We start from the raw sequence: 14,599 nt of genomic DNA on the forward strand, positions 1-14,599 counted from the left end.
TACTGAGTTCACATTGACTTTAAATGGGATGAAACCATTTTTTAATGCTTTAATCAAGTAGCTCCCTTGGAAAATAGCTTTTCCTTCTCTCCCTTTTCTTTTCATTGCTTATGGGCCAAGGAGGGAGCGAGGCCCTCATAGTCAAGCGTGTTCCTGGTTTAGTGATCAGGTCAACGGGATTGCTCGGTTTTGCTGGAATGCATGGTCTTGGCAGCTGCAGCAGGACTTGTGGTTGCGCAGCTTAGGCTCAGCTGTGGGGCTCAAATGCCTTGGAGCAAGTGCACCACATCTGCACGGCAGCCTCAATACACAGGGCTCGAGAAGAGTTACTGGAGTGTCTCACTAAGGCTGCCAACTCTCGGGGTAAAGGAAAAAGTGACCCAAGCTGGGAAGCAGACCTGGTCTAGATACGGAGCCAGACTATGTTCTCATGTGGATTGATCATGCTGGTGTCAAGGTGTTCTTCAGACAAGTGCAAAGACACAGAGGTTTGAGTATAAGGAAACAGTCATTGATGGCAAGTAGGAAACACAACTGTGCTGTGCTCAGGGTGTCCTCACATACCGGCATGGAGTGTGAAGCAAAAAACAAGTTTTCTGAAAATTCAGCAACAATTGCAGTGTTGTATGCATTTTCCCCTTCATTTTTCAGTGTTACCGAAAATGTCAACCTTTTGTTGTGGCTACTGACAATAAAAGGTTGTTCCCTGGTTTAAAAAAAAAAAAGAAGAAGTAAAAGAAAACCATTAAAAATTTTTAAGTTTTATTCATTTAAGAAAGAAACTCTATTTGAAACACTAAAAACAATACTTAATAATGGAAAAATTTTCAAGTTAAAATGATACAAAGTAATAAATGCTATTTGACTTTCTTGTTTTGCTTTCAATTACATTACTGGGAAAATATCCAGATGTCAGTGATTTTATATTTCTTACTGCTTTACTCTTATTTATATGGTAGAAATTGAAATTTAGTTTTTAAAGGTTATTACTATTATGAATATTTCTTTTATAGAAAATATCTCCAAAATTTAGTTTGAGTGAAGAAATCAACTCTATCATCTCTTTCCACTGAGGTAAAATAGAACGTACTGAGCAGCTGGCAGCTGTTGGACATCTAGGACCAGATCAGAGATGCAAACTCCATCCCCAGCACAGTCTTTATAGAAAGGAATCTACAAAAAAGGGGGAAGCAATTATGCATATGCTTTTGGGTTAAAAAGCAAAGTGCAAAGGCACACATACAGTATTATTCCATTTATATAAAGTTCAAAACCATGAGAAACCAAACAATGCATTAGGAATATGTACAGGTTTAGCAAAATCATAAAGAAAAGTATTGATAAATACAAAGACAATAGTTTCTTTAGAGGGAGGTAGGTTAAAGTAGATATAATGACACAGAAGTTCATAGGCATTGGTAATACTCTCTTTGTTTAAGTGGATGGTAAGAACAAGTTGTTTGCCTTATGTCTTACTTATTTCTTCAACAAATATTTATTGAACACCTATTGTGGGCTAGGCACTGCTCTTGGGGCTACAAACAGTAGAGCAGTGAAGAAAGACAACAATTTCTGCTTTCTTGCAACTTACATGCTAGTGAACCTTATACGTAATGTCGTTTGGAAAACTAAGACATCTAGACTAGGTCCTATGTATCTTTCACAGTACTGCAGTGGCCATAATACTTTGTAACCCAGTCAAAATGCAGGAAGGGCATGCTGCACTTACGCTGAAGACCTTGACAGTCTCAGAATAGGCTTCAAGGGCAGGGCTGGTACCAGGGTTTTCCAGACCAATGTCCACACGCAGAGGCAAAGCGTTGACAATATCAGTTGGTCTCTACATGCACACACACACACACACACAGACACACAGAGTAAATTACTAGAGCATGGCAACTTTTTTTTCTTTATTCATTTATTCATATGTGCATACATTATTTGGGCCATTTCTCCCCCCTGCCCCCCACCTCCTCCCTTACTCCCCTACCCCCTCACTTTCAGGAAGAACCTGTTCTGGAGCATGGCACTTTAAAACAGGAAAATGACAAGTGTGTCTACAATTAAAAACACAGTCAGAGCTCAATTATGTAGACTATCTTTTTTTTGAATGATCAAGACTTCTCTGTCCTAATTCTGCTATCAGTCTCTAAACTATTTAGAAACCTCAGGAGATTTGATTCTAATAAAAAGTCTAAAGCAGCAATTTTTAGTGGGTCTCATCAATAATCTCATTATGTATACACAAGCAAATATAAATATTTGTATGATATGTCCAGTTTTAATCTTCGGAAGTCTCCTATGTCAGGACCCAGCTCTTGGGTTGTTGACTCTGTCTTTCTAATTCCTATTGTCAAAACTTAAGTATGCTTAGGCGTCTCAAAAGGCTTATTCTGTCTCAGTAGCGAAGATGTCTAGGTTGACTGTCAGGAAAGGGACAAGATTTCCTTTCTTAGGAGGACATGACTGTGTTCTACAAAACCAGAGAATGATGATTCCCACGTCCTAAATCAACCTCCCCAACCTCTGGCCCGAGCTGATTGTTCAGAGAGCTGCATTGCTCCTTGAATGTAAAGATAATGCACTCAATACTCAGGAAAGCCAACCTCATCCCCATACAAATACAGCTTCTCCACTTTGCCTCTGTATAGAGGGCTATGGACTTGCAGCCTTCCAGAAGCATGGACCCCTTCCAATTTTTTGAAACATCTTGTCTAATGAAATACTGAAAAATTCCAAAAAAGGTTTGCCAAAGTCATCAACTAATTATCTTACAATCCTCCTTCATTCTTGTCAGAAAAGAACAATGTCTAAATAAATGAAAAAATTATAAAATTCAAATTTGTCTTTCCTCTCTCTTCATTATCATTGAGTCCATTTACTGGAAGGACTTCACTCCTAAGTCTTGAGCCCTTTGGGAGGCCTGACAATGAAGACTGCTTCAGTGAGGAAATGCTTCTTCAGTTAGCAGAGAGCTTTGCCCACTGGATGAACTTAACCAGTATTGTTCTCAAATAGTAAATAGAAATTTTTGTTCTTTAAGAAAAACAGCCTGGCATTCATTCTCCACAACGGATTACATGTGTAATTTGACCCACCAGTTGGCACAGGTTAGGAAAGAATGGAAGCCAGTTTTTTTTTTTCCTTCAGAAAATATGTACATTTTGTGATTTTAACAACAAATGTCCAGGACTTCATGGACTGGAAACCTTTAAATTAAACAGTAAGCAAAATAACTCAATGATTGTAATTCATCTACTTATCAAGTAGATATTTTTCCAACTGTTATGCTTAGTTTCTTATAACATGTGATCTCTGTACCATCCATCTACATTAGGAATATATAGGATGCCTCTTAAGCCTTCATATTCCTGGTCTCTTGAAGCTCACATTTTTGATAGTGGGGACCCAGGATATGAATTTTTAAAATGTTGCCTTGACAATTCTTATGTACCTTACTTAACCTCTGGGAACCACATGTAGGAAAGTACTTTAAAAATAGCTCTTTTTAATTGCTTCCTGAGTAAATTATACTTTCAAATACTGTTATGTGGTTGTGAAGGGGAGATATTGTAAATTTCCACCTGAGAAGCATTGATTTATATGAGAAATTTTCTGTAGTTATTTATGGCATAAGATTAGAACAATTAATCTTTCCTTCATAATCTGCTATCATTCTCCTGCATTAAACTAATACTGGAATCACGATTGGAATAATAATAATAATGATAATAACTGGTATTATTACTGTTATTTGGTGGAGCTGGGGGATAGACTCAGAACCTCCACTTGCTAGTCAACCACTCTACCACCATTTGAGCCATGCCCCAAGCCCTTTTCTGCTTTATTATTTTTCAGATAGTCTTGCAGTGTTTGTCTGGGCTGTTTTGGAACCACCAACCTTTCAATTTCCACTTCCCAAGTAGCTGGGATAACAGGTTTGAGCCATTGCACCTAACTCCTGCTAAACATTAAAGAAAACACTGTATCTTCAATTTCTTTAAGAATCTTCATAGCCCTTTTAGCTGCAATCCCCAATAAAAATTAATTCCAGTAACATACATAGAAATAGAATGTGACCTTAAGTATTAGCACAAAGGAAATGTACTTCCTGCTCATGGAATTAAGAAAGAAAGGCATTAATTAGAAAAGCATTGATTTTCTAACACATTGCTTCCATTTTGGACTTTCAGAATTCATTAGTCTTTGAGAAGAAATAGAGTGAAAGAGATGACTGGGGTCTCACCTGTATGTGAATCTTGTACTGGGAGCATGATTTTGCTAGTGTTAGTACCATATTCTTTTGCAGGTACCGTTCATTATTTTCTTCAAATAGACCCCTGGAGGTTATTCTGGATGAGTATCCATCTGCATCAAGTGTGATGTTAAACATAATGGCTATGATAAAAAATCATGAAGAAATGTTATTACAGATGAACTCCTAAGGGAAAAGCATCTTTGCTTTACTGTATCTTACTGAACATGGTGCCTGACTTCAAGAAAACATAGAAATGGTCTTTACATAAGTGAATTATAAACTAAGGATAACACTCTGTGGCATTTGCACTTCCATATGATAGAATATTATTTATTTGACTGCAGATACAAAGAATTGTGACACAGATACAGAGAAATGTAGCTTAGAGCAATGGAAAGAAAATTAGACTTTCTCCCAGGAAGTCTACTGAATAAACTTGGGCAAATTACTTACTCCTACCTGCATAGGCTAATAATCCATAACACAGACATAAAAGGAAAGGACCTTAGTTATTTATCACATCCATGTATATTATCCATACAAACTTTATAATATATCTGAAAAGTAGGTATTATAATTCTATTTCTGAGATAATGAACTAGAATAAATGAGATCAGATAATTCACTTAAATTCACATAGCTAGGGCATGGTTAGAAATAAAATTTGGGTATTTTTGAGAGGAAAGCTCACATTCTGTTTCTATGCTATTGTAAGAATTGAATGTTATGTGGAGATTAGCTGAAATCCTTTAAAATAACCTCGACATAGCCTGGTATTTTCTAGATGCTTTCATGGGGAAATGCATGCAACATTGCAGTAGTAAGGTTTGAGTTAGATAGACTTAATCTGAACACTAATTCCACAGATTATGAGCTCTGTGACTTTGGGAAACTTAGTTAATCTCTTTCAACTTCTGTTTCTTCAACTATCAAACGGAGATAATAATATCCAACCCGGGAAGTGAAAATGAGAAAAAAAAGTGTGATGACAAAATTAGAGATAAGGGCAAAATAGTTTCTGCCAGGTAGCAAGGGGTAAGGGGGGGTAAGGGGGGGAGGTAAGGGAAAGGGTGGCAGGAAGGGGGGAGAAATGACCCAAACATTGTATGCACATATGAATAAAATAAAAATTAAAAAAAATAAAAATAACAACAGAAAAAAAAATGATGACAGTAAGCAATGTCTAAAACCACCACAACATCAACTCTGGCCACATGTCCAAAATTTAGAGTGAATATCTGGTCTTATCCATACCATCAACTACTTTTGCTTGGGGTTATTCTAGCAAATATTTTATTTCATTTTTTTCATGGTTAAAACCATCTTTGTTTTTATTTATTGGCTATAAAAGAGGCTGGTCTCAAACTTTTGATTCTCTTGCTTCAGCCTCCCCAGTGCTGGGATTACAGGCCTTAGCTTGACCTCTATCAGTTTATATTAGTTTCGATATTTTAAGGTTGAATATACTTCCAAAAACATTAATTCTACCATAGGGTAAAGGATGCAGAGGGAAAGTCCTAATAGTAGGAAAGCCCAGAGACATTCAGTAGCCAATTAACGATAAGGAAATTCTCTGAAAGAATTTGTGAATGTGTGGCAACAGACTAGATGAAGTACAATCAAAAGATGCAAGATACACAAGGCACATTCATGCTTCAGGGCCAGGACAGTTTAGCAGGAAGCCATTTCTGCCAATTAATAGATTTTATTCCCAATGTAATCTTTTATGCAGACTATGCTCATACAGCAGTAGATTTGACTTAACTATCATGGCGACTTGGATGGATGTGTGCTCCAACGCAGGTCTGTTTCGTATGCTATTCAAAGTTGTGTCAATGTTTGAACATCTAAAAGGAAAACCTCTACATGGATGGGGAAGTAGAAAAATATGGAAGTCACGCCAGAGGTAAATCTAACTTCTGCTTTATTTATATTTTGATATGAATTGTGGCAAACAACCTACCTGAATATTTTCAGCCTTTAAGTTAGTTTATTTGCTTACCATGTAAGTAAGTACATGTAGGTACTGAAGGTTCTTCAGTTTAAAATCTAAATCTGATGGAGGGAGGATTAGGACCCATAAAATAGTATCAAGGCAGAAAAATGTAGTTTTTAATAAAGTGTTGAATTGTATACTGCCTATAGAGGGTGCTGAGATAATTGGGGCAAGGGAATGAAAGAGATGGAATGGCCAGAAAAGGATTCCAAGAGGATATGGGGCCTCGGCCAGGTCTTGAAAGATTTTTTGGCCAACCAAGGAACAAGAGGAGAGGATAACAATATCTGGCAATATTTGCTCACAGTGTTTTTCTTACTTTCTTTTACTCACTTTGTATTATTTAGAAAATTTAAAACAATGGCCACCAGTTACATATTGCTTTCTGTGTTTTCTTTCATTATTTTATACTCATTAATTCCTCTGGAATAGAACAATATTTAGCCCTTTTACTGAATATGCTCTGTATGAGTTGTGGCACAATCGACATATGGCACACTCATTTAAACCCAGCAGCAATTCAGTGATGTCTGTGTGTGCCTGAGGAGTTAAGAGAGAGTAAGAGAAACTCAGAGGACAAAGTTGGGAGAGCCCATGATTATGTCACAGAGATTACAATGTTCTGCAGCAGAATGTCACCGTCAAAGCTGAGGGAGGAAGCTCTAAACAAACCTTCCATGCCTAATGAGTCATTCTTAGGTGCCTTAAATGTGTGGCATTTTAAGTGTCTGCAAGTAAAGATCCTTATTTCTTTGGTCTACAGACCAATCATAGGTTAGGCTCAGGGATGAAACTCTACAGGCAAACTTATCTTTGTATAGGTTATTTCAGGTCTACTCACCCACTTGATTATTTTGCATAGTAGGCCTAAACTTCACAGTGAAGCAGAGTTGGAGGATTATCTCAGCATTTTTGTTGAACAAAATAATTTTTTCTGGGCTGAATGAAGCTTTTACAGCCACATCAGCAATACTTTGTGACCTGAAAGACATAAATAGAAATAGATAGATGGATGTTATCACAGAGTACACAAACTATGGACTTTACATAGAGGACCTGCTGCCAGCATTATTGAATGTTTCTCTTCACTCCCTAAGAAGTTGAGCAGTATTTTCTGTTTGAAATGTCTAAGATGACGGGCAGGGACAATGTCTTACCTTTTTGTTACTGCATCATCAGCATAATACACATGTTATATTTTTATTAAGTAAACACCTGCATGAGAACAGAATAGGGATCTGCAACCTTCTTGCAAATGAAATGCCAAGTCATGATCTCTGTTGTATTTTGCCAACTTGAGGCAGTGGTATTCTCTCTTCTCACAAAGACAGGGGAGGGGGAAGGTAGGAAGGTGGAGGTGGAAGGGCTGAAGAGTGTGGTAGCAGCTTTTCCCCTGCTACCTCTGTTTGGCAGAGATCCTTTAAAATGTGGAACATGGCCATGATGGTGGTGACAAGCCTGAAGACAGAAAATGACTGTCGAGTCCACCAGAGACAGCATGCTATACATCTGACCCTGGTGTAGCCTTTTAGATATCTGTCTTATGTGCTCCTTACAATACTCATGTGAAATGGTTGGAACAAATATCATTTCCATCTAAGACACAAGACATTTGGTGGCTTACCAATTTATTGAGTAATAACCAATGAGAAATTAGAAACTATAGTATTTTAATTCCTCCATTAGTGGAGTTTATACTTTATCATAATGATACCCTCTATTATACCTACCACTATTTATTAAACAGCAACTAATAAGTAGTAAATTCACTGCTTTGAAATGTACCACAATAAGATACAGAAAATATTTCCTTTTAATTTCAAGTACCTCCTGAAGGACTCTAGTCAATTGAAAAATTACTTGAATAGTTAATATGTCTCCGTCCGGTCTCCTAATAAGCACTCATAACCTATCTAATAACAAATCCAATATATCCTTGAGCTCATAAGATCTAAAATGCTTAAGAAAATGTTTTCTTTAAGGCAATCTTTCTGAGAGACTGAGCATTTATTCCAAAAGAGATGTCACTGACCTACATATTTTGTAAACTTATTTATTTTCAGGGAGTTACCCAGAAAACCCAGTCTCAGCACTGTATAGGAGTATGACCACAAAATAATATTAGCCTATCTTGACTCATCATCTCAGTACACTGGTTTGATTCAATGAATCTTGACATTTTTGAGGAATCAAATCTATCTTCAAAGAGAAAAGTTTAGCCCTATCACTGACTATTTTAAAAAGGAGTATCATAGTATTGTAAATATACAGCCTACAAGTATGAAGCTTACCAATATCTTTACATTGTCATTGTAAGGTTCTCTGAGATATATAATTTCTTATTAAAGCAGTTTAAAATCAGCCATATAATTTATCATATGTTGTATTTAATCTTTGTGTACTACTCTTAAGTGATTGTAAATAATTTTATTCAGTAAACATATTTTTTTGTTCTCCCAGTCTTAAATAGTATCCTTGGGTTCTATTTTTTTCACGTAATAGTTTCATTCTGCAATAAAACAATATACTTTACTCATTAAAAGCACAACTGAAATTTGTAAATAGTATCATTAAACTCAGGAATCATAAAACACTAATGAATGTCTTTCTGGTTTTGGCACATTTGAACATTTAAAGCACATTTTTTAACACAGACAAATGAAGGAATGTGTACTCTTGATTGAATAATCAACTTCTTTCTGATTCTATTCCTAGTTCACAGACTTATTTTTGACTTTTAATCACATGGCCTTTGAATCTCTTCTTGTTCCCCCCAACCTTCTACTCCTATGGAGGTCAGTAAGAGGTTGGCTAAACTTAATGGCTCATGTTTATGACTACTAATTTTAAAATATACCTTTTAACCACCTAAGAAATTTCACTTTACTTGTGGAGTCTGAAATATCCAGTATTTTCCTTGTACTCTCCTGAGGCTTGCTTGATGTAAGCTAGGTAAGACTGTTTATAAGAAGATAAAATTCAGTAATTCTCTGGATATCATTTCAAGGGCTTTGTCTTTTTTACACACTGTTCCATTCCACCATATAGAGAAGAAACACTTGATTCTAATGTTAAGAGAATGTATATAATAATAATATATGTTATATATATATTCCCACCAGGAAAAGCATAGTCCTTCCTTTTGCAAATTATGGTACACAAATTCTCTGTAGTCTTATATAATCCATGTAGCATTTCTAAATATCAGCATAGCAGGTCATTTTTAGTTAGCTTGTTTGGGCTTGGTGCTTACTGCCTCACCAAAGTTGAACTACTTGTCCAAAAGCACCAATGGACACATCAGTGATGGAATCCCCATTTAAATCTCCATAGCCATCCAAAGATCTCCCAAAGAACTGCAGACGGCTCCTGAAGGCTCCATCGGATCCCAGGATTTTCTGAAAAAGCAAGTTTGTCATGAAATTATAATGCACAAGAGCTGAAGCAAAAAAATGGCAGCATTTCCATCTCACTATTTTATTCTTATGTGGTCATTTTCAACATAGACTTTATTCTCCACAAAGTGCCATTAAAAAAAATCATATCAGATCTCTGTATCCTTCTCATCAAGGAAACAGCATGAATCATTAATATGGATCACAAGCCAGCACAAAACAATGAGAAGTTCAGTGGACTGAGAATGAGCTGATGGAAGTCGAGGTCCTGATTCTCATCCTGGGTTTTTTCCCTTAGGTCCCACACAAAAGTTGCCTAATCTGTAAAATCTCATCAGTCATTCTTTCTCATCTTTGAAATTTCATTCCCTATTTTAGTTATATTTTCATATTTTATTCCTAAGAATTTATTGCTATGTAGAATGCCTTATTTCTTTTTGGTCATGTCTTCTTCATTAGCCTATAAAATCCACAAAGAGTAAAACTTTGTCAGACCTATTACAAAATAGACATCACCAGAGCCTAGAACAGTGCTTGGCACATAGTAAAGGGCCACTAAATACTTTTGAGTGAATGAATGAGCTAAAAATTAAGGTGGATGGAGTGGATGGTCTACATGATACTTTATAACTTTAACATAACATTAACTTTAACATGATAGTCTGTAACATATCATCAGGTAGCTCATGGATTACCTGGGAATACTTAGTGCGAATGGTGCCCTCTTGACCATTGTAAATGTAGACAGCTCCAGAATTCTGGTTTTCTAAAGGTGAGCCAACGATCACGTCATTAAAGCCATCCATGTTGATGTCAGAAAGAGCTGCAATCGCTGAGCCAAACCGAGCATTTTCAATGCCCTTAGGTCCTTCAAGAAATTGATGCTGATTCAAAATGCCCTTCAAAGGGGAAAAAAAACAATGATTAAAGCCAACTTCACAATGTGTACAACTGAAATTTACAGCAAATGATGTCCAAACTGATTTAAAAGTGTATAGAGTATTAAACTTAGAATTAAAAATTATCTATTCGTGATGAGAATTATAAAAAAGAATTTCAGCCAGGTGCCAGTGGCTCACATCTGCAATCCTAGCTACTTGGGAGGCTGAGATTGGGAGGATCATGGTTGGAGGCCAGCTAGGGCAAAAAAGTTCGTGAGACCTCATCTCAACAGAAAGAAACTGGGCATAGTGGCATTACCTGTTATCTCAGGCTCTGAGAGAAGAATAAATAGGATTGTGGTCCAGGCTGGCCTGAGCAAAAAGTGAGACTTTATCTCCAAAATAACCAGGCCAAAAAGGGCTGGAAGTGTTCCTTAACAGTAAACTGCCTTATTGCCAAGTGCAAAGTCCTGAGTTCTAACACTAGTACCACCAAAATAAATGAATAAATAAGTAAATAAATAAATAAATTCAGTTACTAAGGGCCCAGGACATCTGCTCATAAGCCAAGGTGAAAGGAGATAATTGTCTTAACTGCAGATGAACAACCTGAATAAAATATTCAATATTTACCTCCATGTCCCCTTCACCTGATTCCAAACCATTGATTTAAAATTTTTCTGTTGAAAGTCTAATGTCCTTAATGAAATTAAGGTAGACACAAGGCAAAATAAGACATGATAATTCAGATTTAACTTAAAATTACTGAAGAGAGGCATAATTGTAACGGGACAGGAAGTGGACAATGAGATTAATATTCTACTATAAGAAATACTAAATTATTCTGTCCAAAGGAATCGGTATTTCTTTGTAAAAATACAGTTTTTCCTTCAGATTTTGTAATCAAGTATGAAAATATTTCATGACTTCACAAGACAGTAGAGCTTCTCAATCATGAAACTGGATCATTGATTCTTTCTCCTCTATTACAGTTTTGTGAAAATTAATTCATTACTGAGCTAGAAAAGTGTTGATAAGTATCTTCATCATCAACAATTAATGATAATCCAGAATATCTGACAAGGTAAAAACATTGAGGAAACTAGAAATTTATTAAATTTTCGAGTAAGTAGATAGGCTCTTCCTTTATTGTACATTCTTGACATGTAGAATTAAAGTTGTTTTAATTGCTTCTGTTAGAGGTTTAATTTTTACATTAATTTAAATAAATAAGGTAGGACAAAACAGTACAACTAAGCAGCTTCCCTTTTAACCTCCACAGTTGTCTAATTTTATATGTCAACCTGTGCCTTTAATTTTAGTTTTCTTTTCTGTTTCACTGCATTCTACATTCTTACCTGCATGGATTTATTTATTTATTTATTTTTATTATTCATTTATTCAAATGTGCATACATTGTTTGGGTCAATTCTCCCCCCTGCCCCCCTCCCCCACCCTCTCCCTCCTCCCCCCTTCGCTTCCAGGCAGAACCTGTTCTCCCTTATCTCTAATTTTGTGGAAGAGAAGACATAAGCATAATAAGGAAGACAAAGCGTTTTTGCTAGTTGAGATAAGCACAACTATACAGAGAGATTCCTAGCATTGTTTTCATGTACAAATGTGTTACGACCCATGTTGATTCATCTCTAACTGATCTTTACACTGGTTCCTGATCCCCTTCTCATGTTGACCTCTGTTGCTTTAAGGTTTCTGTATTAGTTCCTCTGGAGTGAGAAGATCAACCACTTTCATATTTTGGGTTTTCTACCTCTTCTCATATCTCCCGTACATGCATGGATTTACAGTCAGAAATACTGTGATTTTCTGTGTTGAGGAAGTTAAGTTTTATGTACAAGGATGTGAAATTCCAAGAGTTGGACATATACCTAAATGTCAAACTAAGTAATGGAATTTCCAGCAAATTCACATAGAAAACATCTGAAATTATACAGAAGTTTCTAAAGTGGCTGGTACAATTTTTCTCACTGTAAAATGATAAAAAAGATAGTATTGTTGTTATATTTTTACAAAAAATTGCATGAGATGCTTGAGAAATACACAAATGTTCATGTGTGTATATATTTTTAAAAAATGATGTGACTTATAATGGCCTATTTGTATAAGAGAATATATATTCAGACCTCTCACAGAAAGTAGAATGCACTTTAAATTCTAATTAGGCCTTGTAAAAATGTGTTTTTTAAATGATAAATTAACAGGAATCCTCAAAATTGATGACATGACATAAAAACCATAGTATAAGTGCAAATTAATTATTATTCGAATATAATACATTTTTCTTTAAAACAGAAATTCATTTACTTATCAGTATTAAAGCAAATTAAACCATAAGTTTAAACATTTATTTTTACCTTTATAATGGTAAACAAGTAGACTCTTCCTTCCTCTTTTTTGAGGTCATTCATGTACATTGGTGCACCTACCAAGAGCACATCTGTAATAGTGTCTTTATCCACATCAACTGAACACAGCACACTACCAAAATAGGAGCCAATCTGCAGTAATAAAGAACATTTACCTTAGGACCCCAAGGATCATATATAAAAAATACTATACGAGCTTTTATTTACTCATTCAACACACATGAATGGTTAGTTTACTATTTGTAGGGCTCGGAGCACACACATGGACAGCACAGTCCCTTCCCTCAGGGTGTGTCTATCAAACACTTGTTTCTTAAAACTTAGTGTGCACAAGAATTACCAAGAAAATGTTTTTAAAATACAGATTCCTGAGGTCCATTTCCAGAGAATTTGATTCAATGCCTACGGTGTGATCAAGAAAATAGCATTTTAAAAATAAGCACTCCAGGTATTCTGTGCCAGTGGGCCAAATACCACATTCATAAGAGAAACTCTCAATAGCTAGGTGAATGCAGAAGGAGTGGAGGGAGGGGAACAAATATTTGTGCTCCCATAGTAAAATATATTGTCATAGAGGAAAGTCCCAAATGCGGAGTAATTACAGTGCAGGGAAGTCAAGGAAGGCTTACAAAGAGAAAGTACTAGTGAGGAAGACAAGGAGTTTTCTAGGACAGAAATGGGAAGGCATGAATGACATGACTCCATGGCCTGGTCCAAGACAGGTGAGTAGTTACCACATGGCTTGGGATGGGAGAACGAGGCGGAGACAAAATAAAATAACAGAGGATGGGAAACTGAACATTCATCCCATTCAGCAGTGTTCAGTGCATGCCTATGTGAACATTTCTCAAGAATTTGGGAATTAATGGGATGGAGGCATGGCTCAAGCCATGGAATGCCTGCTTAATAAGCACAAAGCTCCAACCTCAAAGCCCAGTCCTGCCAAAACAAAGAAAAAAAAAAAAACCAAAACAACAATAAAAAAAACCAAAACCAAAGAATTTAGAATTAATAAGAAATGATTCATTTCATATCACAGTCACCATTTTTCTCAAAATAGTAATACACTTCTTTAAAAATATTAAAGAGGAGGGGAAAATGTGATAAGAGCTTGTCCACGGTCAAGGAAGTCAAGAACTCATTTTCTCACTCCTGGAAAATCTACAGTAACAATGGAATCAGACCTAATCGAGGAGAAGAGAAATCTGTGGTTAGTTTTTCTGACTCAGAGAAGCAAATCATTTTGTGTTGGTTGTCAGGGATCAATGATGTTATTTGAAATGGGTCCATGGGTCACAACTGCTTAGAAAGGAAACAGGAACCAACCAGCTGTCCTTTGGCAACAAGCCTTTGCTATAGTTGGCCATACTGGGATTTGTGTTGGGGTCTGACTTCCAAATGGCCATACATCAGTAGAAAGTGACAGAGAAGAAAGTTGTTTGATTTTAGAAAATATCAAAGCCAACAGAGCACCTTGACAGGCCCAAGTTCAAGCACCTTGCACAAGCTCAGTTTTTATGGTATTATACTGTTCCTTTCTTCTCATTACTTCTCCTCCAGATCCTTGCCTCTTACTATGGGCTTGGCAACAGAGCCATGGTTGGGTGCCTGCCATCATGGCTAAATAATGTCCATCTTTCACTAACGTGGACAGTCAAAAATATAGACTGGGATGTCACCAAACA

At 36.3% G+C, this 14,599-nt stretch overlaps 1 protein-coding gene across 1 annotated transcript in view; it reads right to left on the reverse strand.

Moving 5' to 3' along the window:
- Positions 1-14,599, reverse strand: part of Itga2 (integrin subunit alpha 2) — a 102,118-nt gene that overhangs the window by 22,055 nt on the left and 65,464 nt on the right. The window contains exons 13-20 of the mRNA XM_074077504.1: positions 12,903-13,046; positions 10,345-10,548; positions 9,516-9,652; positions 7,096-7,235; positions 4,247-4,398; positions 1,730-1,840; positions 1,091-1,173; positions 565-706 (exon numbers count right to left, since the gene is read on the reverse strand). Coding sequence (XP_073933605.1) covers positions 565-706; positions 1,091-1,173; positions 1,730-1,840; positions 4,247-4,398; positions 7,096-7,235; positions 9,516-9,652; positions 10,345-10,548; positions 12,903-13,046 — 1,113 coding nt within the window. The remainder of the gene's footprint in view (positions 1-564; positions 707-1,090; positions 1,174-1,729; positions 1,841-4,246; positions 4,399-7,095; positions 7,236-9,515; positions 9,653-10,344; positions 10,549-12,902; positions 13,047-14,599) is intronic.

The sequence above is a fragment of the Castor canadensis genome, chromosome 6 (genome assembly GCF_047511655.1).
Source record: "Castor canadensis chromosome 6, mCasCan1.hap1v2, whole genome shotgun sequence".
In the NCBI taxonomy this organism is placed as follows: Eukaryota; Metazoa; Chordata; class Mammalia; order Rodentia; family Castoridae; genus Castor; species Castor canadensis.